At 48.5% G+C, this 27,632-nt stretch overlaps 10 protein-coding genes across 10 annotated transcripts; 5 read left to right on the forward strand and 5 right to left on the reverse strand.

Annotated features, from left to right (window-relative positions):
- Positions 1-797: 797 nt before the first annotated feature.
- ALT_3376 (uncharacterized protein) lies at positions 798-1,317 on the reverse strand (the record flags this gene model as incomplete). The annotated part of the gene is made up of 2 exons (XM_033556609.1): positions 798-1,067; positions 1,126-1,317. 2 exons carry the CDS (start codon positions 1,315-1,317, stop codon positions 798-800), a joined length of 462 nt encoding a protein of 153 aa, XP_033412500.1.
- Positions 1,318-1,934: 617 nt separating this feature from the next.
- Positions 1,935-3,440, forward strand: ALT_3377 (uncharacterized protein; the record flags this gene model as incomplete). Its single annotated transcript, XM_033556608.2, has 1 exon — positions 1,935-3,440. The coding sequence occupies one exon, from the start codon at positions 1,935-1,937 to the stop codon at positions 3,438-3,440; it is 1,506 nt and encodes a 501-aa protein (XP_033412499.2).
- A 1,676-nt stretch (positions 3,441-5,116) lies between these two features.
- Positions 5,117-6,673, reverse strand: ALT_3378 (uncharacterized protein; the record flags this gene model as incomplete). The annotated part of the gene is made up of 4 exons (XM_089599563.1): positions 5,117-5,277; positions 5,342-5,362; positions 5,715-6,452; positions 6,508-6,673. 4 exons carry the CDS (start codon positions 6,671-6,673, stop codon positions 5,117-5,119), a joined length of 1,086 nt encoding a protein of 361 aa, XP_089455901.1.
- A 1,140-nt stretch (positions 6,674-7,813) lies between these two features.
- On the forward strand, positions 7,814-8,427 carry ALT_3379 (DNA-binding protein HEXBP; the record flags this gene model as incomplete). The annotated part of the gene is made up of 4 exons (XM_033556606.2): positions 7,814-7,880; positions 7,965-7,979; positions 8,028-8,327; positions 8,378-8,427. 4 exons carry the CDS (start codon positions 7,814-7,816, stop codon positions 8,425-8,427), a joined length of 432 nt encoding a protein of 143 aa, XP_033412497.2.
- An 888-nt stretch (positions 8,428-9,315) lies between these two features.
- Positions 9,316-10,475, reverse strand: ALT_3380 (aldo/keto reductase; the record flags this gene model as incomplete). The annotated part of the gene is made up of 3 exons (XM_033556604.1): positions 9,316-9,816; positions 9,885-10,392; positions 10,447-10,475. 3 exons carry the CDS (start codon positions 10,473-10,475, stop codon positions 9,316-9,318), a joined length of 1,038 nt encoding a protein of 345 aa, XP_033412495.1.
- Positions 10,476-11,404: 929 nt separating this feature from the next.
- Positions 11,405-12,559, forward strand: ALT_3381 (aldo/keto reductase; the record flags this gene model as incomplete). The annotated part of the gene is made up of 1 exon (XM_033556603.2): positions 11,405-12,559. One exon carries the CDS (start codon positions 11,405-11,407, stop codon positions 12,557-12,559), a length of 1,155 nt encoding a protein of 384 aa, XP_033412494.2.
- A 1,143-nt stretch (positions 12,560-13,702) lies between these two features.
- On the forward strand, positions 13,703-14,737 carry ALT_3382 (aldo/keto reductase; the record flags this gene model as incomplete). The annotated part of the gene is made up of 1 exon (XM_033556602.2): positions 13,703-14,737. One exon carries the CDS (start codon positions 13,703-13,705, stop codon positions 14,735-14,737), a length of 1,035 nt encoding a protein of 344 aa, XP_033412493.2.
- Positions 14,738-15,371: 634 nt separating this feature from the next.
- Positions 15,372-16,446, reverse strand: ALT_3383 (uncharacterized protein; the record flags this gene model as incomplete). The annotated part of the gene is made up of 5 exons (XM_089599564.1): positions 15,372-15,628; positions 15,674-16,020; positions 16,068-16,288; positions 16,341-16,361; positions 16,411-16,446. 5 exons carry the CDS (start codon positions 16,444-16,446, stop codon positions 15,372-15,374), a joined length of 882 nt encoding a protein of 293 aa, XP_089455902.1.
- A 2,034-nt stretch (positions 16,447-18,480) lies between these two features.
- On the reverse strand, positions 18,481-20,342 carry ALT_3384 (GIY-YIG nuclease family protein; the record flags this gene model as incomplete). The annotated part of the gene is made up of 2 exons (XM_089599565.1): positions 18,481-18,526; positions 18,589-20,342. The coding sequence occupies 2 exons, from the start codon at positions 20,340-20,342 to the stop codon at positions 18,481-18,483; spliced, it is 1,800 nt and encodes a 599-aa protein (XP_089455903.1).
- A 3,416-nt stretch (positions 20,343-23,758) lies between these two features.
- Positions 23,759-24,604, forward strand: ALT_3385 (ankyrin repeat protein; the record flags this gene model as incomplete). Its single annotated transcript, XM_089599566.1, has 1 exon — positions 23,759-24,604. One exon carries the CDS (start codon positions 23,759-23,761, stop codon positions 24,602-24,604), a length of 846 nt encoding a protein of 281 aa, XP_089455904.1.
- Positions 24,605-27,632: the final 3,028 nt, after the last annotated feature.

Below are 27,632 nucleotides of genomic sequence, written 5' to 3' on the forward strand. Positions count from 1 at the left end.
TTGTTAGCTTGCGTCCACTTTCAATAGTACATTGTCTGCACATCACCAATAGGCACCATTAGCCATATTATTTAGTCGTAATTATCATGTAATTTCACTTGCCTCATGCTCTTCGGTTGCCTTTGTCTTCTCCGTTGTTCGAACTCAGACATGTTGGCGTACAAAGTCCTCCTTGCATGACACAATATATTGACAAAGCTCAGTGTAGTAGTAGGTTTCGCTCACGCCCTTCTATATTAAAAATAGACTTGCATGCATGTCCCATTGCAAATACTATTGCTTTTGCTTGTAGTAGCCGTCTGCGTTTACTACTTTGTAAATAAATGAATCATTTCTCAACATCGCCATAGTCTGAGAAAGATGTCATAATACCCGATTTCAAAGTGGCTAATCAAGACTGGTAAATATTGAACGGCTGTCAGCATAGACTTATAACCATTGAAGCACTCGACTAAAGTATACGGACGACCAGGTAGCATAGCAGAAATAGTGGTGCAATATGAAACCGACAGTTCCACAGCACGGATAATCCCCGCGCATTAAATTCAGCGCGGAATCTGCAGTTGGCGTTTATGAGAAGAATCATGATATACTGAGGGCAATGGCAGAAGAGCCGAAGGGCTCCCCTCCGACATGGTGAGAGTACAATGCCATCCACAGGATGTTATAGACCGGTTATTGCAGTCCTTGGTTTCCTTCCTCAAGCAAGCGCTCTCTGGCCCGCATATCTCTGCTTGGTTGTCATATCATTATATCATTACATTGTCACTGACGCTCCAATCAAATACACATCATGATCAAGTCCTCGAAAACACCACACACAGGGCACTGACCCTGCCACGCTCCGAGACGCGGAATCTACACATCTCCTGTATTCGGAAGTAATCCTGTGCCTCCCAATCCATATCCAAGACCTTCCCTTCCACATCCACTACGCTTACTGCCGGATTCCCAGCCCGCGACAGAGGGAGAAGTAGCAGATCATGCTGTTTCCCAATCGTTGACTCCCCGGGAAGCAAAACGATGATGTATGCCTCGCGATAAGGATGATCAGGCAAGCCAGTACCCTTAACTCGTCAGATTTCGCATCTCACACAAGGAGGATTGATGTATGCGGGAAGCTACCGTTTGGTAATCTGCAATCAGCTCGTTCACCAGTAGTGAGCAGACAGGGGGTACGTCGAAGAGGACCGCCGAGAGCAGAGTCTGGCGGATTCCCATCATGCTTGAGATGACATCGTGTGCCGTCTGAGTGTGGGTTTTGAGACTTTCTGGCAGGGCTCGTCGGGTGAGGCCGCGCAGGCCGCTGCTTTCCATGCTGCTGGAATGATTATCGGATCGGGAGGGTTTGGAGCGAGGTTGTCGCGATTTGTGGAGGATGTGTTGTTGTTTAGTACCTCTGTACTACTTCTCTACGTCATAGGTAGCGCATGTCACATGGTGGGAACTGACTTGTAGCTGACTCGCTGCATCTATTACGATTACAATTAATTATAGATTTAGTAGGTAATAACAAGAATTATATGTAAGGATCTTTGTATAACTATATTGTGTATATGAACTGCTGATGGTCCAGCTGTTTATATATGTCTATCGACAATTTGACGTCATTTTGACACATGGAAGCTAAACTACATCAATTACTCAGAGTTATCTTAGCTGCTGATCATCAGATAATTGGAAGATATTATTCTATATCCGTACCAGGAGTTTAGGGGGCAACCCCAGTGAAAGATGCCAGCTGCGTACAAGGGCGTGAGGAGTGTGACTCGCAACAAGGTGGAAGGGTCGGTTAGAACCGCATATTGGCTCTCCATCTCGTATTGACAAAGGCAAAAATTTTCCACATAAACAACCACTTCTCTGGCGTATGATGCTATTCAAAACATCAAATGGCTCACCTCTCTAATCTACCCACTGAAGTCCTGTATCTGATGCTGGCACAATGTGACTCTACCACACTTCATTCCCTCTCGCTTGTGTCCAGACCCTTCCACCATCTGTCCAATCGATTCCTCTACTCCAACATTGACTGGATATATCACTACGACGAACGACGACCGCGATACCCACCTCTTACTCTCCTCCTGCGCACCCTCCTAGCGCATGCAGAGCTGGCTCTACTCATCAAGCGAGTCCATCTAGACAACCACTACTTGGCGAACATGGAAGATCACTTGAAGGACATGGTACCGGGATCGTTAGACCTCCAAACCATCGACGCAGCAATGGATTTGATAAACAAGATGGGGTTCCCGCAGAATGATCGGTGGTATAAGGCGCTGAGCGAAGGGAGTGTTGACGCCGTGATAGCCTTGATCCTTTCCCAGCTCGAGAATTTGGAGACGTTGAAATTGGCACTGTGTCTGGTGGATGATTCCGTGTTTGTGGGGATGGTATTGAAGCATTTAATTACGGTACGTGGGGGAGGAAGTTTCAGCAGTTTGAGATATGTAAAATTTGGCGACAACGTTGAGGGCTACGATGCTCTGGATATTCAGACGAATATTGACCAGATTATCCCATGCTTCTTCCTTCCGTCCTTGGAGGAACTGATAGTGACTATCCATGAGCCCGACCTCTCCTCATGGCCCACGCTCAAAGAAGAGCTGCGCCAGAAGCAGCAGTCTCAGTCACTTACGACGCTCCGCCTCTACCGGTGCGACATCGACCCGACGCATGTGGAGAAACTGGTGATGTTAGCACCAGGCCTCAAAGTGCTACACTGTGGTTTCCTCCGTCACATCTCGGCATCTGAATACTCAGAAGAGATTGATTTCGGAGATCTCCGTTCCGCTCTACTACCCGCCGCAGATACCCTTGAGGAACTAACTATTGACATGCGATGGACTGACAAAAACTGCGATGTCTTCTCCCTGCCGCTCAGTTCAGCAGGGAGAGTTCCCATGGGCTCGCTCCAGCAGTTTCACACCCTCAAGCGCCTGGACATACCGACTGAATTACTCTTGGGTAATCTTAATCGCCCGCGGCCTCCGCGCAAACGACTATCTGACCTCCTGCCCCCGAGCCTTCAATCTCTATGCTTAGTAGACAACACAGTGACTTGGGAATCGTCTTCTGACCGGCGTAGCCCAAGCTCAACCGAAAATTCTATGCAAGCGAGCATCGATGCACTCGCTGAATATTTAAGCGATCGTGCACAGCACGCCCCATTTCTGCGGGACATCGTCCTTAACTATGAAGGCAGGCCGTGGGAAGGGCACAGCCTGCTCGATCCAACGTATGTCGGCAATATTGCGCGTCCAACACAACCGCAGCTGCTGCGCAGAATTGCGGAGGCAAGTGGTGTTGCCATGTCTGTAATTTACACAAAAAGGATCAAACGGGGGATTTCGGGGCGGGCATCAATTACCTTGTATGATCCTGAGAACCCGGATACTGAGCCTATTGAGTGTGCGCCGTCATTTGTGGAACTCTAGGCCTTCTGCATTGGGCGGGTCATGCCTCCATCACTGCTTATGTCGACGAACCTGACGAATTCGAGAAAAACGGGGAGACTAAAGCGTCATGTCCAGTTGTCCATCTCTTCTCATGATAACGGACTCGCATCATCTGAAACAGTCCCTCCCCCAACTTGGTGCAGTCAGGATGAGCAACCAGAGGATTTCCTCCACGCGCTCCGCGCCTCAGTTTATCTGACCCGCATTCATTGGTTTGGTGGGGAACCTGCTCTCTTTCCGCATGGTCTGGGTCGGAGCACCGTGCCTGCTTGTGTTCATGTCTTACTCGGACAGTTCCGGCACAGAATCAGCCTCTTCCGGCGGTAGGAGACCTCACACAACACTGCTTCCCCGCGAACCGGTATGATCCTCTGGTTAAATAAGAGCTGAGCATCCTGCTCTCTGGATAGGTAAACAGCCATCAACTGTAAGCTTTAATGCCGCTCAGCCAGCGGACCATTGTGGCATCCCCGCGTCATTTCCATCAGAAACGTGTCGGCAAAGTCGCCCCCTTCAGAGTCGTTGTTCAAAGACCGCTTTTCCAGGAACCACTGCTCCCCTGAACCATGGCGGTTGGCAGTAACTCATTCTCCCACGCTTTGCTTTCTCACAGTGTTTAACGCTCTCTTGCGATGCTGAAGATTTTACTGGCGCCCTTAAGCAGGGGTGCTTTCAATAGGCAGATATGACTTCTCGGACCCATGTGAAGCCTTTCAAATTTCCGTCATTTCCAATGATGCTCTACGCCCTCCAGCCACGATTGCTGGCCCAATTAGTCCTACTAGCTACATGGAAACTAAACTGTAGCAATTACCCTGATCTTAGCAAGTGATCATCAGATTAATCTGAAAGATATAATTCTCCTATATCAGTACAGGAACCAAGGTGTAACCCCTGTGAAAGCTGCAGCTGAGTAAACATCCCTATGTTTAAGAGGGCCCGTCCAGAGTCCAGAAGGCGAAGAGCTGCAAAGTTGGTGATCTGATGATCAAGCCGGAGCCTGAACAACTGGAACCGACTCTGGAGGAACCTTTTCAGTGGTCTGACCACTATCGTCAGGAGTAACGCTGGCACGAGTCGAGTGGGTATTCGAGGCTGTGGTGAAACCTACCACTCTGGGACTCGGTTCCTGACGCAGTTGATGGAGCTGGAGATGGTGCTGCAGCAGATGCAGGTCTCTTCTTTGCGTCTGCAATGCCTGGCATGATGTCTTTAGGCAACTTCTCAAGAACTTGCTCGCATATTATGGACAGGGATTCTCCACTAACCAGCTTCAATACTGGTATGTCCACCCTTCACCTCCTATAGGAACCAGGGTCGCACCTCAACAGCGACTAGTGAACCAACCCAAGGTCCACTTAGGGGCATCATGGTCACTTGTTTGATCAGAAACCTGTAAAATGATACGCAGCCTCGCAGTGAAGGAATCTGTGAGTCATTAGATCCAGCCTCCCGGATAAGGAAAGAGCTCTGGATGCCTCACTTTTCATGGTCTCAAGGGCTTGCTCCACTCTTGATGCCTTCGTTATACGCTCACATAGGACGCACCGAAAGAGCATCATCCTCAGTAGGTAAACCACTGAGAATAGTAGGACATTGGAAGCAATGAGAGTGCCATCGGAGTGTGGCACGTAACCTTGATCAGACGAGGCCTCCTAGATATCCAAAACCTGATATATCATTTTATTGCTGTACTCCTTGAACAGCCTCGAGGCCTTTTCAAGAAACCCCACTGACACATCGGTGTACGTATAGGAGGAGAATGGTGTCCCAATGCCTTCTAGAACCGGATCTGTAGCTCCACCTGTTCCGGCACCTATTGCTTTAGTTTTAGCAGACGAACACATGCAATAAAAATAGGATAATGGGGTTTGGCTAACCTATCTCAAGAATCCTGGCATCTGCAAAGTCAGCTTTTAGTGACCAATTGGAGTGGTCCCTCCTGATAGAATTGGAGTGCCTAAGTGGGCCAAAGAAGACAGAAACGGATAACAGCAAGGATCCAGCCAAATGAGAGAGAGCCAATCTGAACACCCTGTAGGAACTTTTGCTCGCCGAAATTGAATGCCATCTCAATACATCACCCGACCACCCATGTACTCGTCCCAGCTGAGTGGCAGCAGTCTGGTGGCTCGTTCAGTGACTAGTCTGATGGAGCTCCAACGTAGTGCCATCAGCAACTTGAATTTACAAGGAGACAAAGACAATTGTTGATCTTGGACTCCTTGGACTGGCGCTGTCATACGATCTCACGTACCGATTCCATGTCATTCTCCGAGACAGTGAAAAGTGGCCTTTCCCCCCGGTATCTTCGCCATGCGTTCGTCGAACGAAGTAGCTCGGGGCAGTTTCGCAAAGTCCAGCCCCATCGTTGGATGAAAACCTGGGTGACCTCCCAGCCGGATGGGTCCCATGGGTCTTTCCACACCAAGATACCAGTCTCCCCAATACCTGCATCACGATTAGACTTTTGCACGACGGGGCTACCCCGACCAGACATATCTTGGCAAAGTTGTCCATCGTCAATGAAATCCTGAGCCAAGATCAGGGTGTCTCGCATGCACGGGAAGGGGATGAGATCCAGCCATGGATGGTGAGGAATCGTGCGCTGAATGACTGTCGGCCTTAGTGCCGATGGTAGCTTGGCCTCAATGATGTCTCGATCAGGGTGCCTTGATGGCCTCTCAACTGTGAAAGTTGACTGTGCATCGTCCTCGATATCGCTTGGCCGATAGCCCAGGACCTCGAGATTGGTATGCAATGCTCGTAAGACATTCAGCCTTGTAACCCCGAGACGTAGATCTGCCGCCGGAGACCAAGCGTTACATCGAGCTCCAAAGACAATAGCGCTTTCAAGCTGCTTGAGAGCGGCTGCAGCGTTAATGGCGGCTGGACCCAAAATATGTATTGCATCCAAAATCCTCAAAATCCGGTCGATATGGTTGGCGGATTCTGCACCAGGACCCAGCTGCTTGCTCGAACTGATTGGAGCTGGTGTCTGATGCTCGTAGTCGCTTGCCTATTTCTTTTATCAGCGACTCCATACGACTGGACCCCTGACTACGGAGATACGAACGCCTTTCCCGCTGGTTCAATCGATTCTGCAATCTTCGTCGTATTTTGGGGTCTGTAATCCCAAACCAACTGTCCTCGTCCTCCACCTGCAACACCCGCGGGAGGTGCTGGAAATCAGTCCTGGCAGTGGCCTGCATATCGGCTGACGTAGCTTTACACGGCTTGCTGACAGCTAAGGAACCACTGATGGTATAATGCCTCTCCGAAACCGCCAAGTCGGCGTATGTAGGCTGACGGACCGCCGCTTATTCAGCGAACTTAGTGGCAAATGCACTCGATTAGCCTCGGAAGTTGAGCCAAAGTACACTAGCAGGATCTAATCGTCTACTGTGTATATTCGTCTGCGGGCTGGTTATGACGTGCTTGCTTTCAGAGCCTAGCATTCCAATTTCGCTCATGTCTTATCTGAGTGACCGTGAGAAGCTCTCTCTAGATCTTTTGCAGGGTTTCGTAGCCGTCCGCAGGTTGTGATGCTAAAGCGTTAATTCTTGGTTTTTGGTCTCAAACGCAAATTCACCAGGCCGTGCGCAGGCCGGTGTGATCGACATGAGATGCGCACACAGTACGTGGGTTTTCTTGGAACGAGTACCGGGGTTTGGCCTTGACCAATAGCTGACTGCTAAGTCATGTAATAACAGAGGATTGGCCATTAGACTTGTCAGAGCCTTTCCCCATTTGAATTTAGCGGTAACTTCAGCTTAAAACACTATTTATCCGTCTTCCCGAGCATTGGAGTGCTAATAATCTTGTTACCCAATTGCAGTTCTCAAATATTCGGCACCATTAATCATGGCTAATCGAAAGAACAGGAGGGGGGCCTGACTGCCTTCTGGCAGCTGTCCTTAGAGAAGAAGCTAGAAAGGTACTACAACGAACAATTGCCCGCTACCGTCGTGTGAGAGCTGATGACACTACCATTGTCATTTCAGTAAACGGTCGTACCCAGCGCAACCACCATCCAGAAGGAGCTCATCATGTGGTCAAGATCTTTCGAGGGACGATTGGCTATTGCGTAGACGAACCCTCTTCCCCCACCGCCGATCGGAAAGAGGACTGGCGTTTATCAACGCGAGCTGAAATAACTGATAGTTCAGCTAAAAGCATTTTCGTCACACTAAAAATTCATGGATATGACAGAGGTAACGATACATCCATAGCTTCCTCCCCTTTTAGAATTGCACAAATATCGCTCTCCCAATATCATCAAAGTTCATACAGAGCACCTTTCCCAGCCTTTACTTAATTCTTTATTAACACAAGCTTATACATTCCTCAAAATGAGCAATTATGACAATGTGCAATTAAATGACAAGGAAGAGAAGTCCCGAGAGAGTGAGGAAGGCGGTATGCTTCATCTCTCAGATAATGTCCATGGTTAGATATCTGGACTGGTTGGAACATCGCTAATCAGATTACTTTCCATTTCAGGCCAGGGTCACTTGAGTAAGTCAACGGACTTTCCCATTTCTGGACTTGACTGACATCTCAAAGGCCGTGAACGCCAGGAACCCCTTAAGGAGAATAAGCCATGCGACATCTGTGGTCAGGGCGGTCACCTTACCCGCGAGTGCGAGCAACCCCTTAAGGTTAACAAGTCGTGCTACGACTGCGGTGAGGGCGGTCACCTTTCCCACGAGTGCCCCCAGGGTCGTACCGGTGGTCTTCGCGGTTCCAGTGGTGGTCCCAGTGGTGGTCTCGGCGGTTCCGGTGGCCGTCAGCAGACCTGCCACTCGTGCGGTGGCATCGGCCACATGGGTCGTAACTGCCCCCAAACCATGAAGTGCTACAACTGTCAGTGATTGCCTTGTGTGGATACGAGTATCTACTAACCTCATATTTAGGCGGCAAGTCTGGCCACATCTCCCGTGACTGCCCTGAGGCCCAAGGGTGAGCGCATGTCTACCAGTGCAAGCAGCTCGGCCATGTACCATCCGCTTGCCCTAACTAAGGCCTTGCATTGCTGCTCAGTCAACATCTTTCTGCAGTTCCTACGGGATCAGATGACATTTATCTTGCATGCACGAAACGAATTTCTCTTTTTCTCCTAAAATTGTATGACTAGAGATCAACAACTGGCAGGTTGACATGATCTACCTTATGATGCTCTCCGAGTTTCATTTCCGTGGGTCTTTTGATAACGCGTATAAAATGTGAAGTAGGAGACCCTGCAAATTCTCGTATTTGCACCTGATGCCTTTTGGGCTCATCTCGTAGATTGAATCGGAAGTCAACCATGCCTTGGTTTGTATGGAATTAATGTTAACGCTTGGTATCTAGATGTGAGATGTGTAACGCGCATAACTTGACTACGAGCTGCAGCTACATAGCATAGCCCTCTTATACTTGGGAACGTCCCCATAGAAGCGCTCTTCCTCTTCTTTGTCGAGGCCCCATTCATCATTGAAGGGATTCAAGGACATTTGTATGACCCTACGCAGAATCTCTTGGTCTCCTTTGTGTTCGACGCGTTCGATCACCTCATCTGAGTGCGCTATATTTGGTTCGGTTTTGATTTGATCTGGGTTAAGAATCATGTGGTATATAACGAGTTGGGAAGGATCTGGTGTACGATGTAGGTGCAGGCAGACGTTCATCATATAAGCAAATCTATGAACAATCATGGATGCAGTGAACTCGGACTCAGAAGGCTGGCAACGAGTGCTTGATACCAGCTTCGATTGCTCTTCTTTCTGCTGCTGGAAATTAGGAAGTCATAGTACCTCGCGCAACCACCTCAAGCACCTGCAGACATCCTCTGCGCGAATGTACATAATCGCGGTTAAAATGTCATGGCCGATTTGGGGAGATAGGGCTTTTCAAGAAAAGCAATTTCCTCTGCTGTTAACTTAATATTGATTGCTTCAACAGCTTGGTCAATCCTCTCAACAGAATCAAGGCCCAGGATAGGTGCTGTGCCTTCCTTAGAGAGCACCCATGCTGTGGCCACCTGGGCCATGCTTATCCCCTTTTCATGGGCAAGGACACTGACACGATGAACGATCTCTTCTGCGGACTTGTCCTCACTGCTCCTGAAGAGAGCCTTGAGAAAAACATCTTGCTGCTCGCGTTTGTCCGAACGATCCGTCCAACTGTGAGCCAAGACACCAGCCGCGAGGGGCGACCAGGGAAGGAGGCCGACGCCAGTGGCAGCGCAGTAAGGGAATATTTCACGTTCTTCCTCTCGGTATAGCAGATTGTAAAATCCTTGCATAGAGATGAATCTGTGCCAGCCGTGTTTCTCAGCTATATTTTGGAGCATCTGAAACTCCCAAGCAGCCATCTATTTAGCTCCAGGTCAGCATCCTTCTCGGAGGTTCTTGCTATATCTGCGTGAGGAAAAGAACATACTGAACTTGCCCCGATATAACGCACTTTCCCAGTTACAATCACATCATTCAAAGCTCGCATGATCTCTTCCATATCGGTGTTTCGGTCAAGACGGTGGATTTGTAACACATCGATGTAGGTGCCTAGTCGCTCCACACTTCGCTCGACGGCATCAAAGATATGCTTTCGTGAAAGGCCAACCTGATTAACCCTCACACCGTCATTGGTGCCAAAACCAGCGGCGTCCAGTGGACCCCGTGACTCGTCCACCTCATGAAAGCATTTCGTCATAATAACAACTTTGGATCTCGGAATGTTATACTTCTTCAATGCGACTCCAAGGATTTCCTCGGAACGTCCATTTGAATAAGTGTCCGCAACGTCCCAGGTGTTGATACCGCGATCGTAGGCGTGCTTAATCAGTGGGAGCGCGGCGGCTTCATCCATGATCCAGGGCTGCCAATTTGGATCGCCATATGTCATACAACCAAGCACAATCTTAGACACCTTGAGGCCTGACTTCCCCAGCCTGTTACGAAAACCCCCGTCAGGTCTAGTGCATTGAGCAAAACGGAGTACTTACCTGATATATTCCATTCCATTGTTTCCCATATTGGATCATCTGACGTGGCTTTAGCAGAAAAGTCAAATTTCCGTGGTGCTGGGGTAAAGGCCAAGTCAGAATAAGTGACAGATCGGACGACCATTTATATGTTGTTTGCAAGAAGACGGACGACCTCCCTAGGAACCTTGTGCCTTGAACATGGGAAAAAAATTCATATGTGCTAAATGATGACATAGAAATGCCTTACCATCAAATGGATGTTTTCAGCATTCAACGACTACGTAACTTGTACGAACGTGCAATGGTAGCCAACTCTCTGATGTCTTCAGCTAATCCGTTCTGTAGTTTACTTCAGACCTTTAGTTTGTAACGAGCTCCTTGTGGTGTGCCAGATATGTCACAGCTAAGCCCCGTAGAGTACTGACACTCACCAATGTACTTACGAGAGTCAGCAATTAGCTTGGTCCCTGTCGACCGGATCGGCCTACATGTGGGGCGGGTCAGCAATTAGTGCACCATCTTATCCAAAAGCTTATACTCCGATAGAACTGACCAATCAAGAATTCGGAAAAGCTATCTCATATCAAATCTCTCTCAAAGACGTCAAGGTCGACCTCACGAATGACATAGACTAGGACATCCACGGGCGGACTGGTGCTGACTGGTGTGGACTGGTCGTCGGGATCTTTCACCTGAATCAGTCAAGAAGGGCATAATGACCACAGTGGCTTAAAGGAATGAACTTGATCTATGAGGTAACATCCGATCTGTGGTGATGTCACTTAGTCGGTTACACTCTATTGCGTTCCTCCAGAGAAGTTAGTCTCGGGAACGGATATATAAACTGTATGATAGCTGCTATTCAGTTCCATGTCATCAAACACATTACTTTTTGCCCACAGAGTGCGAATCGTGACTTCTGTTTTTCCCCTACCTTTTCACGGCTGTCCTTCCTACGGCTCTTCATTCACTGATCATGGCGCATCTTTGGACCCCAGCTCCCGAGCCAGCCACTGAGCTGGGACGGTACCGCATCCTCTCCTCCACTGCCGGAATCCGTGTCTCTCCGCTTCAGCTTGGAGCCATGTCTATTGGAAATGCGTGGGCAGACTCCATGGGCTCCATGAGCAAAGAAGAGTCATTCAAACTTCTCGACGCTTTCTATGAAGCCGGCGGAAATTTCATTGATACGGCAAACAACTACCAAGACGAACAATCGGAAACCTGGATCGGGGAATGGATGACTGAGCGCAAGAATCGCGATCAGCTGGTAATTGCCACCAAGTTCACAACAGACTTTCGGTCATACAAGCTGGGCAAAGGAAAGGCGCCTAACCACTGTGGCAATCACAGGCGAAGCCTCCATATGAGTGTCCGTGAGTCGCTGAAAAAGCTACAAACAGATTGGATTGACATTTTGTACGTCCATTGGTGGGACCAAACCACATCGATCGAAGAAGTCATGGATAGTCTGCAGATCCTGGTGGAACAGGGCAAGGTACTCTACCTGGGAATTTCGGATACGCCTGCATGGATTGTGGCAGCAGCAAACCTATATGCGCGCTCTCATGGGAAAACCCCTTTCAGCATCTACCAAGGCAGATGGAATGTCATGCTACGCGACTTTGAACGGGAAATCATCCCTATGGCACGCCATTTTGGAATGGCACTTGCCCCGTGGGATGTGCTGGGAGGAGGAAAGTTCAAAACGAAGAAAGAAGTTGAAGAACGCAAGGCTCGGGGAGAGGGCCTCCGAAGCATCTTGAGTTCAGATCAGAGTGAAGAAGAGGCTGCCATGAGCGCAGCACTCGAGAAGGTGGCTAATGAACATGGGATCAAGTCTCTAACCGCGGTTGCCCTGGCATATGTTATGGCGAAAGCGCCAAATGTGTTTCCTCTTGTGGGCGGTCGCAAAGTGGAACATCTGAAGGAAAATATCAAGGCTCTTAGTCTGAGATTGACGGCGGCGCAAGTTGAATATCTTGAGAGCCAAACCCGCTTTGATGTTGGGTTTCCCGGCAACTTCATCGGCCCCGATCCCAAGGTGACTGGCAAAGCGTCATTCCTCTTGGCTGCCAATGGTGCGTATTCTTTCGTGCGGTCTCCCACCTCTATTACGAGCCCGGAATAGATCCGATATTGCGAAAAAGCTAGTTTTGAGGTGTGTGTGTCTAGACTAGTCATGTTCTGGCTCAGAGCTTCGAACCAGCAACGAATGAAAGATATTACTATGGGTCAAACTGGGCGTCCTGTAATCATTGCGACGTCTACACAGCTCATACAAATCTAGTAGGGCTCAGCAGTCCCTGCACCTCGCCCTAGGACACGAAGCAGGGACTGAGGGGTCTGAAAAAGCGATCAGAACCAGGTCTCCCATAGAGTCATTTCAATCACTAGTTTAGGTGCCTTCCTACAGTGACAAGTTAGCGGTATTCCACGCAGTATTAACGACACTAGCAGATTGACACAAGGGCAGTTTGCGTAATGTGAGAGAAGGAACAGGCAGTGTCAACTGTAACGACTCGTCTTAAGGCTGCTGTTGTACCTTATCACAATTCAATATCGGACTTTCAACAGGCGAAATGCGGTTTGACGCAGCGGGATATTTAGACCTAAAAAAGCCCGACCTTTCCCAATGAAGCTTAATACCGGTTGAGATGCGTGCCGAGCCACTGTGAAACTTAAAGAGGGGTCATCCTGCCACAGGTACGGGCAATATGAAGTATCCAGGGACATTGTATGTCTCCTTGCGTCCATCAGCGCGGTCAATGTGGCCTGGAGAAGTACAGTGTGCCGGCAAGTTTCCTTATCTGTGCATCTCAGAGGCACCAACCTGGATTGATATGCCTGCTTTCAAGAGAGAACACCGTTCAGTATTTACTAGGGGAGGTGGAATGTTCTATTACGCAATTCTTAGCATACCAATACCTCAAACCCAGCTGAATCGTACTTCACAAGCCAATCTAATAGATGACAAAACGGTACTACCAAATAAGTTAGTCGCGTATCCAGGACAAGGAGGGTCAGCTTGCCACTGCCCAGTGGAGCTATGCGCGAGCCATGGTACACCTCCTCAGCAAGCTCTAAAAATCAGCCAATCGGGCGTGATCTGTCATCAAGTTGCATGCCCTCCTGGAGAGGCCGGCTGTCATGCTCGTCTACTCAAGGACCCAGCCTATATAATCTATCCGTCTTATCCATCTCGTCAATCAATAATTGAGATCCCAAGCCTCGCACCTTTTTTTCCCCCTACTCCATTCTTGAAGAAGCCAGCATGAAATACGTGCAACTCGGAACCAGCGGTCTACGCATCGCTCCAATTGGCGTGGGGTGCATGAGTTTCGGAAATCCCGAAGGCCGCTATAAGTGGTCGATCCCGGAAGAAGAAGCCCTTCCCGTGCTTAATCATTGTTATGAATCCGGCCTCAATTTTTTTGACACTGCAAATGCCTATTCTAATGGCTTGTCCGAAGAGATTCTCGGCAAGGCAATCAAGAGATACAATTGGCGCCGCGAAAACATTGTCATCGCAACCAAGTTGTGGGCTCCTGTCGGTCGAGGCCTGGAGCAGCCGATGGCGATGTCAGATGACGAAAAGGATAACGCTGGCTACGTCAATCAGTATGGTCTAAGTCGGAAACACATATTTGAGAGCATCGATGCCAGCCTAAGACGGCTGGACCTGCCCTACGTCGACTTGTTGCAAATTCACCGCTTCGATCCTAGAACTCCTGTCAAGGAAACAATGGAGGCACTTCATGATGTTGTCAAGTCAGGCAGAGTGCGCTATATTGGTGCTTCGTCAATGTGGGCTTATCAGCTCCTCGAGTACCAGTATACCGCTCGCATCCACGGTTGGACGGAGTTCATATCCATGCAGAATCTCCACAACGCCATATATCGCGAGGAGGAACGAGAGATGTATCCTGCATGCAGCAAGTTCGGAATGGGTGGTATCCCTTGGAGCCCTGTTGCAATGGGTTTCCTGGCCAGGCCCTGGCGTGAATTTTCCAATACCACACGCGGGGAGGGGCAAGGACAGGGCTTCCTTGGCCTGACCAGTACAGAGACTGACAAGAAGATCAACGAACTGATTGAGAAACTCGCCAAGCAGCATGGCGTATCAATGGCGACTGTTGCAATCGCTTGGTCCCTGTCCAAACCCTTTATCACTGCACCGATTCTGGGAATGAGTAAGAAGGAAAGGGTTGACGAGGCTGTTGCAGCTATATCATTCACGCTTAGCCCCGAGGAGCTGAAGAGCATCGATGACCTCTATCAACCCAAGAAGGTGATTGGACACCAATGATGGATTCTACTGCTGTACTTTCCGGAAGCTGTGTGCCATTTACGCGTCTGTAGGGAGGATCCGGAATGGCACTTGATGTTTAATGGCTTTTACCTCAACAGGAAGCTGTCTCTAGGAACAGTAACCAATGTGTAACTCACAACTGAGTCCCTACGAAGTTGGCCGGGAGACCCCGAAGCAGGTTTGTAGTCTCAATAGCAAGATCCCTGGATGTCTTCTTTATTGCCGGTGGATAACTTTGAAGCCATGATGTGGGAGGTGACGGCGGGGTTTCTGAATGGGCAGAGAAAACAATGGGAAAGTTGTTGAAGGCGGCGGCAGACAGCGATATCGGATGAATAGTCTGTCCGAGTCCTCCCAGTTAATAAGGGTTTATTCGGGGTCAGTTGAATTTCCAGATGATAGCTGATGATAGCTCATATAAACATTAGCTACTTTCTATGATCTTCGCTCCTAATCTGATATATTGTACTGATGACTCACTCTATCCAGAACCCATACTTGAGGCTTTTTACCCTGTTACTCAGCTATGGACCTGTCAAGAGAACACCAGTAGAGCCTAGTTTGCCAGGAGAATGCTGAACCTTCATTTCATTCGGACTGAGAGAGCAAACGAACATCTCTCACATTCCAATCAGTTGTTACCCCAATATTGTATCAGCATCTGGCGCACAGTGAGCGGCTGAATCTCTGGAAAACGCTCATTCAAAGAACCACTCCTCTCAATACAGGATGTTCTATCAGTGGTGAACATCTCAAAAATTGACATGAACCACTGAAACGCCTTCTTTGGGAAATGGACGTATAGAGCTCGATGGCCTGGCAGCTCGGTGATTTGAAATCTCTTCAGCTTCTCGACACTATCATAGTGAATCTTGAAGGGGCATTCTTCTGGCATCAGCAAGTATGGACGTTGTCAGTGATGAAGATACTGACCACAGATCTCTTCCGCTATCGCAACAAACTCATGCCAAGTTACCGTATCTCCCACTACTCGGCTCTCTTCCTGCCACTCTTCTAAATCAAGTGCGGCGACCACAAATCTTGCAAGGTCGTAGCTGTAAGTGAAGGTAACAGGAGCGTTGCCATCTCCGGGGATTGCAGCAACATGGTTCTTCATGTCAAGTACAAACACGTTTGCCTTCAAATGGGATTTGAGCTCCGGAGGGCCGAAGTAGTCAAGGAAGATACCGTTTAAGAAGACTGTCCATTGCAAGTCCGATTCTTTCAGTAACTCAATTGCTTTAAAGTAGTCCTTGAGTTGAGGCAAGACTTGAAGAGCCCTAAAATTTCTCAGTTGTAGAAGCCTGAGAGGAGAAGTGAGACGTACTCCTGTGGATATGGAATTGCATATGCCGTAGGCACAAAGCGTCGAGTAGCCGTTGATCGAATAGCCGCTTGGATAAGGCACAGTTGAGAGTCAGCAAGGGAATTGCCCTCGACGGCAAAACAGCAGATGATGGTGTGGATGTTCTTCGCCTCCAGAACCGCAACAAGCTGGTCAATGTTATTGTAGTCAACCTGGATGACATCGTCGTCATTCTCAATACACTATAAAAAGTTACTATATACCTCTTATGCCCCAGAGAGCTGTATAGCTTACCTTCCGTGAGTGTACAAATGCCTGATGCTTGTCAGTAGTACTGATAATATCCAAAATCGTCCGACCGAACGCCGCCAGTACCTCCAGCCACAGCAACATTGACCATTGTGCGTGAAAAGTTGAGTATGAATATGAATGCAGAGATCAATACAAGTAGGAAGCAAAGAGAGATTATATATGCCTTTTTCTGACTGTACACAAAAACGCATCAATCACCCCACAGGATAGAATAATTTCCTCTTTCAGATGCCACATACACCAAACAAGACTAGTGCGTAGCTTAGCAATAAAAGCTCTGTAACAGGATCCTCCAACATGCCTGAACTCATTTCCGCCTGACTTCAGCAACTACAACGACTGCAACTCCAGGAACGGGTCGGTTCCGGCTCACAGCCGCTCCCAAGAGGCCAACCCATTCCAAGTCGCCCCGAAGATCTCACATAAAATCTCGAAATGGCTGTCACAGATTCCATCACCTGACGCTATGCAATCCCAGTCACATCCTCTGCAGAGGGTTGATGCTGCTTAGCCACAGGATGAGATTCATCATTAACAGGTACAGGTCGCCGGCTTTGTTCGATGTGTGGGGCGGTCCTTTCATGCCGCAGAAAGCAGTTACTGCATTGATGCATTGATCCGGCGCCAATGTTCCGCTTCCAGGGTGGTCTCCAGCATGGTGAGCAAAGCGTCAATCATCAGCATCTGTAGGGAGGTGTGGGGGGGGGAGGGGGCTATGAATCCCTTCCGCTCTAGAGCTCCTATCACTTTGGTATCAACCTACTACCCAGCCGTTCCAAGCCAGTTACTGGCTGCTCATTTTTGTACTTTTCTAGATTCCCTCTGATTCATCGATTTTGTTGTTGCTTCTTATTGCGCAGTCCATATACAGATTTATTATACTTTGCTTGGCTTCTAATGTCTAATTCTAGAGAAGTTCCACCTTCACTTGTATCTAACAGTAACAAATTAGTATTAATACTACCAAAAAAGTTTTAGATTAATGTCTACATCTTATACCCCGTACTAGTTCTAAAAATATTTGCTAAATTACATGCACGACACATTGCGAGAGCTCCACTTAACTTGAGTCTGCGGGAAGTAACTAACTTAACTAGAGGCCACTGGCGATGTCAGCTTTCCGCCGAACAACCTTATTTCCGAAATTTAATCGGCCTAAACTCCTTGGTTTAACTAAATCTGAATCAGTTCCGCTATAGGAAACTGAAACCAGTGCACTTCCCTAGGCTACCCACCGGATTTGAACGGCTGTGGCTTTGTTGAGGGTCGAATGCGATTTTAGTGGTTCAGACGCTCAGTTATGCAACTCTAGGTTTCACCACTACCAAAGATGTTTAGTTTAAGCTAGGTCTAAGGGAATCAGAGTAGCAGGCATTTTATTCAGGTTAATGGCGAGGGTAATATGCTTAAGGAAATGGTGGAGGTTGTGGTGGTGGTTGACATTGTGGTTGATGTCATGGTTGACGTGGCGGTGCCCGTCATCAACGCTTCAACTGAGGCCAGCACGATCTCCATGGTGTAGATTGGCTTCAGGGTCTCTTCAACAGTCAGAGGGGATGCATCTCGCCCTATGCTCGACTGGGCCCGACGAAGCTTCATTTAGCGAGTAGCGTGGCACTGACAACCAGCCATGGTCGAGGATATGGAGATAAATGAGTGGCAGAATACTTGCCAGCTGTGTCGGATGTTGATCACTTACTGGGAGACGATCTACATATTTTTAGGATTACTCGCTGATCTTTGTTAACTGTAGTGCTACTACCTCTACGAGTACTAAATGGCACGCACACTAGGATATCAAATCATACCAGTTTCAGGGCGACAAAATCAACAATATATGAGTAATTCAAAATAAGTCAAACAGATATATAGATAACTAGATATAGGATGAGATATGAATCGCTGCCGCGGCTACATTGATTTACTTCTCATGTGTGGAGACCTTGCCCTGCCGGCACGAGAGACCGATAGATGTTGAGCATGCAGAGAGGCTTTCCTCCCTCTCTTCTCCATATCCTGGTGGGAAATTGCGATCTCTTGGAGGGGTTGTGATAGCTCCTTTATTTTCCTCCTTTGTTCGTCTTTCAATACCCACTCAGTTTTCCCTCCACATGATCGCTCCTCATATGGAGATGTTCGCATCCAAGCCGTCCACTTGCGCACCACATCTATCGCAAGCTGTCGTGAGACCTCAAACCATTCAATATGATTCCCTTTACACCCCGAACACATTTCTTCAATTCGCCTGCAGTTCTTCAACTCTGTGTGCACTAGCTTCTCCACGCGGCAGACATGGCTGACCTGTAGATGCTCCTCATCACTCCCCCGTTTTGGAAAGTACACTTCCATGGGCTTGCGGCACTTGCTGCTCCATTCCTTTACACGCTTGCTAATTTCGCTTGTTGAATAGCCGATCTTGAGGTGCCCAAAGTTCCCTGGTTGCCAGTAGACATATACGCTTCCTACCCTCTCGATCTCGCTCTTTATAAGGGGCTTGACCAGAAGCTTCTCGAGGGCTTCCGAAACGGACAAACGTAGGGAGGCCTTGGTGACGTAGGGTTTGAACTTTTGGATCAGAGTAGACACTTGCGGAATATTGCTTGGAATGCTCTCTTGAGATGTTGGCGGAGAGGTTTTCTCTACTCTTTCAGAGAAACTCTCGCCACCGCTCAGAGTATTGATCCAGTCGGCAAGGGCTAAAAGGCGATGATTTGTATGCGATGCAACGTGCCCTGGATCTTGCTGAATATCGCATAGCTTGTCGATGTCTGTTTCCCAGGCTTCTAGCTCTCTTCGGGCGACACGTTGGTGCACCGAAGGACATAAAGCAACAGCGATCAGATTTTTCAAGCATTGGAGCACTTCACTGGATTTGATGGTAGTCAAGCTGTCTAAGGACCGCATAATGATTGGGACATTGGCTCGGTGGCGAATCTTGCACCGTAAGCCCTTCGCTGTCTGTGCTGGGCAGTGTTGGTTGTCCTCTCTCAAACGCTCCCGAATTTCAAGCGGTATAATAGTGTGAAGCGATTTTCGAGTGGTATTTTTGGCCTCGGCAGACGGGGAAGTCTTCTGAATTGAGAGGAGAGTCAATACGGCTTTGACTGTGCCGTCTCCCGATGACCTGCTCTTGCTACGTGGGTCATCTTCGTCGTCTTTAATCCGGACTGAGTCAATCTGATCATCCTCTGGAGGGGAAACGGTGATGGTCGGCACGATGGAATCGGAGGAGGAAGGTTGGTGAGCACTCTGATCCTGCGTGCAGGATACTACTGAATCCAAATGGACCTTCCTCGCGCCACCAACCTCGCTGGCTGCTCTCGGTCTTAGGAGCCATGTCCCTTCTGCACAAAAATCCGTATTGATGTTGCTCGCCTGTTCGGATGTCCAATACTCGAGCCGGATATGCCGAGATCGTTTCGGTGTCTTCTGTCCGGTCTCTATGGACGGCCATGTTATTCTCTCGCGGAACTTACCCTGGTCGGAAACCCATGCAAGAGTATCGACAGGAGAAGTTGAACTCTCCTTTCGCTTGCTTAACACCGGCTTGGTAGCATCCTCTGAGCGTAGAGAAGAGATGCTGAGTCGGGGTCTCAAGCTCTTTGCTCTCTTCGACCGTTCCAAAGGCTTGGCCGGGCAAGGAGCATTGAAGGCTGCGATCTGCCCGGCTCGATCATCGTCACCCGCGGAGTCGTTCTCTTCTTCGATTTGGGAGGACTCGAGGCTAGAGTTCGTATCTAGCGTCGTCGACAATGCTTGGCCTTTGCTCGGAGTCTGCCAGCCATAGTCATCCGTGATATCGGTGGCGGTTGACTGTGTGGGGCTGAACGGACTTTCCTCTGGCGAGGGAGGGGATGAAATGACACTAGCGCTCGAAACGCTGCCCAGGGGTGATTGAGTTTCCCTGAGTATGGCTTGGTGCGCGGGGCCCTTTATAGGTGTACGTGGTGGCTCTAAGTCAAGCTGAATTTCTTCTCCTGCCATGGTCGTTGCTTGAACTCCAGGAATTCAGAGAAGAACACTTTCTTCTCTTCATAGTGAGAGTGGTCAATGAGCCTATAAAGAGTACCAGGCCCTCCGGGCTTCGTGCCGGTAGCGCATCGATTGCGCATAAGCACGAGGCTGAAACAAGCCACCATGCCAGTTGTATGTGACTGGAATGCGCAAGGATATAACCCACGAACCACTGCGATTACGCCATCGGTGTTGCCGTTGGATCAGCCGGCTGAGCGGCGTCATCTAGCGCGGCTGATTCCTTGAATGACCAACTTCTCAGGTGCCTATATTAAGTACACTCAGAAACCAAAGACTGTCCTCGCAGGAGACCTAACGCTAGGGCTATCTCCCGGTATCACATGCCCAGTGCCTGGATATATTCAAGCGAAATAATACATACCGATAGCTCCGCATACACGCCAATGAGATAATCCCCCCGCCTCAACTTGTGTTTGCGACGGCCAATGTCATCCTCCATATCCACTGCACGTGGCCTATCCCCTTTTTTTAGAAGGTTTCAGCCTCGCGCGGCTGCGGGGGCAGCGGCTCTGGCCGAACCGAAGCACAGTGGGGCGAAGCATTTCAAACGCTCTCAAGTCGCAACCCAGTCCCCATGCCCTGGTCTCCGTGACTGTCATTTAGAAAAAGCCAATTCATACCAGTGTAGCCTCCCAGCATAGTATAGCTTATCTTCCAATGGCATTTGATAATTAACGCTTTTCAGGACACGGAGACTTGAACTCAAATCCTCAATGGGTGGAAATGATCTAATCTACTCCGTATATGAAACTATTTTGGTTGGGAAAATGACCACTACTATGAATGGTGTGAGACTGCTGCCTGTATCACATCACGACAGCCAGTGGAATGTATGGCGCAGCGGATGGGGAGACAAACCAGTGGTGATTCAGGGTCTCACAGTATCATTGCATAGTTTACCAAGTTGCCAGAACGAGACAACCATACGATCACGCAGCACAGCTCTCGGCCACCACTGCGCTTTAATGCGGTCCTATGACCATGAAATCAAGTAGGAAATGGAAGTTGAATCCTTCTCTTCTGTTCAATGGAGTTCTAATGTTTTTTTTCTTTCAATTGGAGGTTTGGCCGGGTATATCAGATTGCAGTGTATTTGCCCTGTTTGGGTGTCCACCACGGCTGCTGTAGATATTGTTAATAGTACGCATTAGAAGCTACTAAGTTGTCACACAGACAAGGCTCTGTTCCTCTCAAATGTTACATGCAAACCCGTGCATGATTTGGCCTCTTCTGGTCCTGAGTACTGCGTGGAGAATCAGATATCCCCCGTCAAAGTTTACTCTGCCCTGATGCACCTGCTACCTCGAGAAGCTACCTAGAACAGTGTATTCCTGGATGTCGGCCCTCGCCCGATGCTTTCCGGACCGCACCGCGACATCACATTGAAACCATGCCATTACACCCCCCTGCCAGATCCGGCCAGAGCAGCACCGCAATCTTCCTTCTCTGCTGTTCGCAAAATGTACCGGGAGGCTGTGCCCTTTGGTGTCAAGGCTCTCCTTCCCGGGGACAGCAAAGTTCTGTGTGGACTGCCTGTATATCACTGGGGCCATGGCGGACATTTCCAAGTCAATACTCGACGTATAATGATATGATACAATTGCAACTTTCACTCTATACAAGCGAGCCCAATCATGATTACACAACCGACATGATGTAATTGGCCGTACTATTTCCCACATGAGCCTGTAAAGCCCCGTTGGTCGTCAAACAGCCACTAACGTAGTTGACCGTTAATTGGCATCCATTGGGGAAAAAAGCATGGCCACAAATTTTCACATCCTCCACCGGTTTCTTGGAAGATATGATCATATGCCCTCTTCAAATTCATTTTGCGTTAGTGATAAAGGCATTTTATACGTCGAATGTAGGACACTCACGCTGCCATCTGATCTCCAGTCATTTCACAGTCGTCTCCCTGACAAAGACGCCTCAGCCCAGCATTCTTACCGTCCGTGTAGCATGTTCCATTATTAGATACTCCATGTTGGGCTCAAAACGACGATGTCTCCTTAGCCGTATAAATTGTTCTCACTTAGAAGTCCATTGCCATATTACAGAAACTGTGAAGGTTGGCAAATGATCCACATCTAACTGAGCCTTTACAATCATAGCTCGTTTCAGTTGGACGTGATGAGGTTGTTGTTGACGTCTTCGCCGTAGTTGTGGTCGTTGCAGTCGTAGTGGTGCTGGCAGAATCAAAGGCCGACCAGAAGGCAGAATAGTCCGACTCGAGGTAGCTGGTCAGATCCGCATCGTCGGTGGTCGTTGCCCATTGGAAGCCAGTGATTGTGCCCTCAATCAGGCCGTCTTCGTTAACTGTGCTAGTGGTGGTAGTAGCTTCGGCAGAACAGGCAGTAGGTCTATCACAGCGGGTCGTTATCGTGGTGGCTGAGTAGGTCGAGGTGGGCGTGACCAGTGTACTGGACATCCAATCTGTGCAGGAATCCGCCTCTTCTGCTTCACAATCTTTGTCTTCCGACCGGCAATCTTGACCTGTGCAAATTCCATTGGCACAATCGCGTCCGGAGCATGTCACGATGCGGCAGAGAGGACCAGTGCAGGTGAATATCGATCGAGGAGCAGTCGGACCCCATGACACACACCGTAGACCAAAGCACTTGTCCGAACCACTACTGTCACAATCAGGCCCGATGCAACCGTGACCCAGACAGTCGCTACCCGAGCAATGACCGTCGGCACAATCATCCCCTGTGCAGCCCGCGGGGGTACAGTCATCGCTGATGCAGACCCGATCCTTACAATCATCTCCTTCACAGCTCTTCTCGATACACAGGCCATTATCATCACATTTCTCGTTAACACATCCAGGTACCGAGCGTTTTCGATAAATTTTAATGCATAACAACTGGTGCCATGTCGGTTGCACTATGAGATACCCTGGACTTGAACGCCACCTGAAAATTACAGCCACTCCGTTACAACCGACGAGAATGCCTGGGGTAGTAATAATTACCGAAATTAAGCTACGGTTTCTTCCAGTATTGCCAGACCCAAGCCATTTGGCACATTCCTTTTGCCCAACCTCCTTTTCGGGTGAGTTTTACTAGCACTTCCCACCTGCTCTCCTCGATTGCATTGCCTCCATGTCTCTTGTCCAGCTGCCGGATGAGATTCTGTGTAGTATTGGTGGATATTTGAGCTGTTACAGAGATCTTCGGGCTCTCGTCTTATCAAATCGTCGACTCAATAGGATCTTCAAGGTTATCCTCATTACATCTAGCGTTAAGGATTGCCACGGATCTCTGTTATTCTGTGCAGTGCAAAGTGGAGATATTTGCCTCGTACGGGAGATTCTGAAACAGCTATTGCTGATTAATAAAAAGCGAGAAAAAACGGGTTCTATGGAAGAAGGCCCTATAACAAACACCCAAAATAATACCGACGAGGAAGATGGAGCTCGAGACTGGGATGGAACGCTTCACTGGGATCTCCAACAGCATCCGCTCTACAAAGAAGGGTATCGAGCCCGTGACATCCTTCTCGTGCAGCGTGCCTTTCTCGCTGCCATCTCAACTGGACTAAAGGAACTCGTCAACTGTTTTCTTGATTGCGGAGCGGTAGCAGGATTCGCCTTTCCTGTTAATGAAAAACATCCACTACCTGTTTCTCTCGCGATCAGACACGGCCATGATGCGATATTCGATTTACTTATTAAGCATAAGGCCCGTACATGTGGCGGAGTTGAGTGTCCCATTGTTGAGGCCGTTAAATATCACCGTTTTCATGAGCTTCGCGCCTTGGTCAGACTTGGAGTATGCGGGCACTGGGACGAAGCGCTTTCCCTTACATTAGATACTCGGCCCATGTTTGATCTTATGGTGGAAAATGGGGTCGAAATCAAGAAGTATGGTCATGTGGCTCTATATGGAGCTATCACTGAAGGGAAGAAAGACTGGGTTGAGTTCCTCATCTCTGAAGGTGCTGACCCCAACCTCTGCCTATCGACGGAAAGCGTTATTGGAGACGGAGAAAAGAAGTATAGTTCTATCTACCATGCTATACTTCGTGGTCATTTAGACGTATGCAAATTTCTGATTGAGCATGGCGTACAGCCTGAGGAGGATGATCTTCAATTGGCACGGGAGAAGGAATACGATGAAATTGTGGGTATTCTCTCTGGGTATTCCTATGTGGATGTGCCTGAAAAGGAGGACCTCGTTACAAGGTGGATAAACACCCATAGCTGAGTAGTGAGAAAGGAGCTGTGCTTAGATTCCTACTCTTGAAGGCTTTTCTGGCTGCGTTAAATCTATACCCTTGAAATACTAAGTCTCAAACCATTCCTGCCTGGGTACAACTAAGTAATGACTGGGTGCCAATTCATCAAGCCTATGGGACCCACTTATACATTTGATTCTTATGCCGACTGGCGTAGGCGAAAGTGTTCAGAACTTGCGAAGTGAGGTGAGGCCCAGATCCTAACTACTGCTGCATAAAAGCCGCTAGGTTTTCCTAGATCGTTGGAATACGATTCCTTCTCTACGAATTAATTACCAACCCCAATATCAAAGAGACTTCATTTCATCTGCCTATTGATTTTCACCCTCCCAAGCAGCACCTTAGCTGTATCCCTCTGGCATGTCTGAGGACCAGATTCCTTCTGGCCAGGTTGAATCTCCAGTCCCCTCCAAAAGAGTTACCATGGGTCTGTATCCGGGCAGAAATATCAGACGATGCCTTAAGGAAAGTTACGCAAGGCTCCTATAGCACAAACTTGGCCGGCGCTGTAATAAGCAACTGTGCCACTTGTAGGGTTTGATGCTATGGAGTTTATGAGTTGTGTTGCGGAAGCTGCTGGGGGTTGAGTTTGGCGTCGTGAATGTTACTGTCTATAACTTGGTCCAGGATGATACGCTGCTGGCGACGGCTAGGGTGATGGGTGATGAGATTGTGGTTACTCATATATGAGGTGAAGTCGTTTGTCGAGCAGGACCGACGAGGGAGACGCATATCTATCAATCTGAAGGATCTTGAGGCGTGAGACACCTTTCTGGGACGAACATAGTTCAGATGCCCCTTCAAGAGGTCATTTGCAAGCCCAGTTTACTAAAAGGGAGGTATAAAATTAATTCTGATCTCTACTATTAGCTGTGCTAAGTTGGGACACTTTAACATAGACTTTTACTCTAACTACACCTTTAGCGAAGCTCAACGCCTGCACTCTCCTCATCTTCATTTAGTAATAGTGCAAATTGAAAATCGACGAAAAGTCATCATATGATCCTATTCCTTCCATGCTAGTTATTTTCATATTTCCAGGGGTAATAACATCTGCCAAGCCAAGCATCTACAACAGGAGCATTCAAATGCAACCCACAGTGTAGGAGTGTCGGTCTGCAGCGGTGGTAACGCCTAACTTACCTTCAATGCCGAAACACCCGTCAATAGAGCGACCTTTCTTTTGCTTTTTCTTAAGAAAAGGGAATATCTAACTACCTAGTTAATTAGATACTTGCATAAAAGTTTGGTCAGACTCCCTGGAATTGGAATGTTCGCGAGCAGATCCAGCAAAGCAGGCTCGTCCAACAACCATGGCACAGTCAAATGGGCCCAGACGAGAACGTATGCGAGATTCGCCAGCCATTTTATAGCACTGGGTATTCTGAATTGGAAGAGACCCGGCTGCTGACGGAGTTTCCCAAGAAAATGGGGCATGGTGATGCCGATAGGTTGGACCAGGAAAAACAAGAAGAGCTTTCCAGTGGCCCATGGATCTTGTGAGATCGAGTACGTGGCAGCGCAATGTACTGTCCCTGTTATCACGAAAGAAACCCAAATCAACGTTAGATTTCTCTGAAACGGGTCTGTCATTGTTCTGGGGACAAGCCATATTGCGACTGATAGCTGACTCTGGCGGAGGAGGTCGTGCCAGAAATTTCTCCATATATCTAACGTAGAGTATGTTAGTAAACACCTATGCAAGAGAGGGAGATTCCTCCCCTGTTATAAGTCTATGTAGATATATACCTCCAAGATTGAATCCAAGAAAATGGCTTGGTGGCCCGAACAGGGGCGGATAGGCCCATGGCTCCCCTGCTGTACCAAGGCAATTGCTGCCGAGGGCTCCAATAGCGATGAAGCTAATCAGGGCATGACCGCCATCTAGCAAGGCGTAAATACATGTCACTGACGCCAGTCGATTGACGTCCTCTTGTACAATTTGAAGAAGCTTCGAGAGACTTTGACAACGACGCGAAGGAAACCAGGTTTGATATATGTCCACAATTGCGTAGGCAGATAGTATGCGTCTCAACTGTTGTCGGATAAACAATGGTTTATCAAAGGAGGTATTCAAATCGTGCGTTGTTCTCGTGCTTCCTTGTTTGGAGATCGCCATATCTAAAAGGCTCTTCTTCTGACCGAGAAGACTATCCGACGGCGGACGGTAGTTAATAGGACCATGGCTCCATCCCACAGCACGAATATTAGTGACGAGATCCAATGTCCAGAGAATGCGGTCGTAGCTCAGCTCCTTTGGTCGCGATTGCCATGCATAGACAGGAGTGGAACGGAAAGGGGAGAATGGTAGCCGACGGATCCTTTTCATATTGGCCACATTATGGGCCAGCATAAGTTCCATGAAGCGTATGATCCAAAGTATCGATATAATGGCCGTTGTCCCCTTGAGAAAGGCGTTGGTGGCAGGCGGATCCATAATCAGATGGGCGCTTCCTAGAATCAAAACACCCAATACCGCAGATTGTAGGCCTGGTATGGAGAGGCAGACTTCTTGAAAAAGTAGACAGGCAAAAAGAAGCACTGGGCATATTGAGAGGATAATAAGTGTCGAGGCCATTATACTTTTTTAATCCCTGGGCAGGAGTTGCTTGGTGAAGACAGGCATAGGCAAAACACAACTGAAGTATGGGGTTTATTTGCGATGAGCGACATCGCTGCCTCAATATGTCAACGATCGATAAACATATGCGTTTGATCGAATGGCGGTCTGCCCGCAACAAAGCAAGGGGGAAACGGCCTGATTACTTCAAAGTCGGATTTCACACCGCTAGGAAAGCCTGATGTAGGTCGCACAATAGTCGATTGCGGGAATTCATTTGACCACACTGCTCTGGTCCATCCAGCGAAGCTCATAGCGCGTACGATATGCGTGCACGACTTTCTAACCGCTGGTCCTTTATCCTGTATATCTGCCCAATGCAGATGATAATTCAAATAGAAATCATATTCCCCGGTCTCTTATTCGGGCGGGGGCTT

Source organism: Aspergillus lentulus, assembly GCF_001445615.1.
Source record: "Aspergillus lentulus DNA, contig: Alt08, strain: IFM 54703, whole genome shotgun sequence".
NCBI lineage: Eukaryota > Fungi > Ascomycota > Eurotiomycetes > Eurotiales > Aspergillaceae > Aspergillus > Aspergillus lentulus.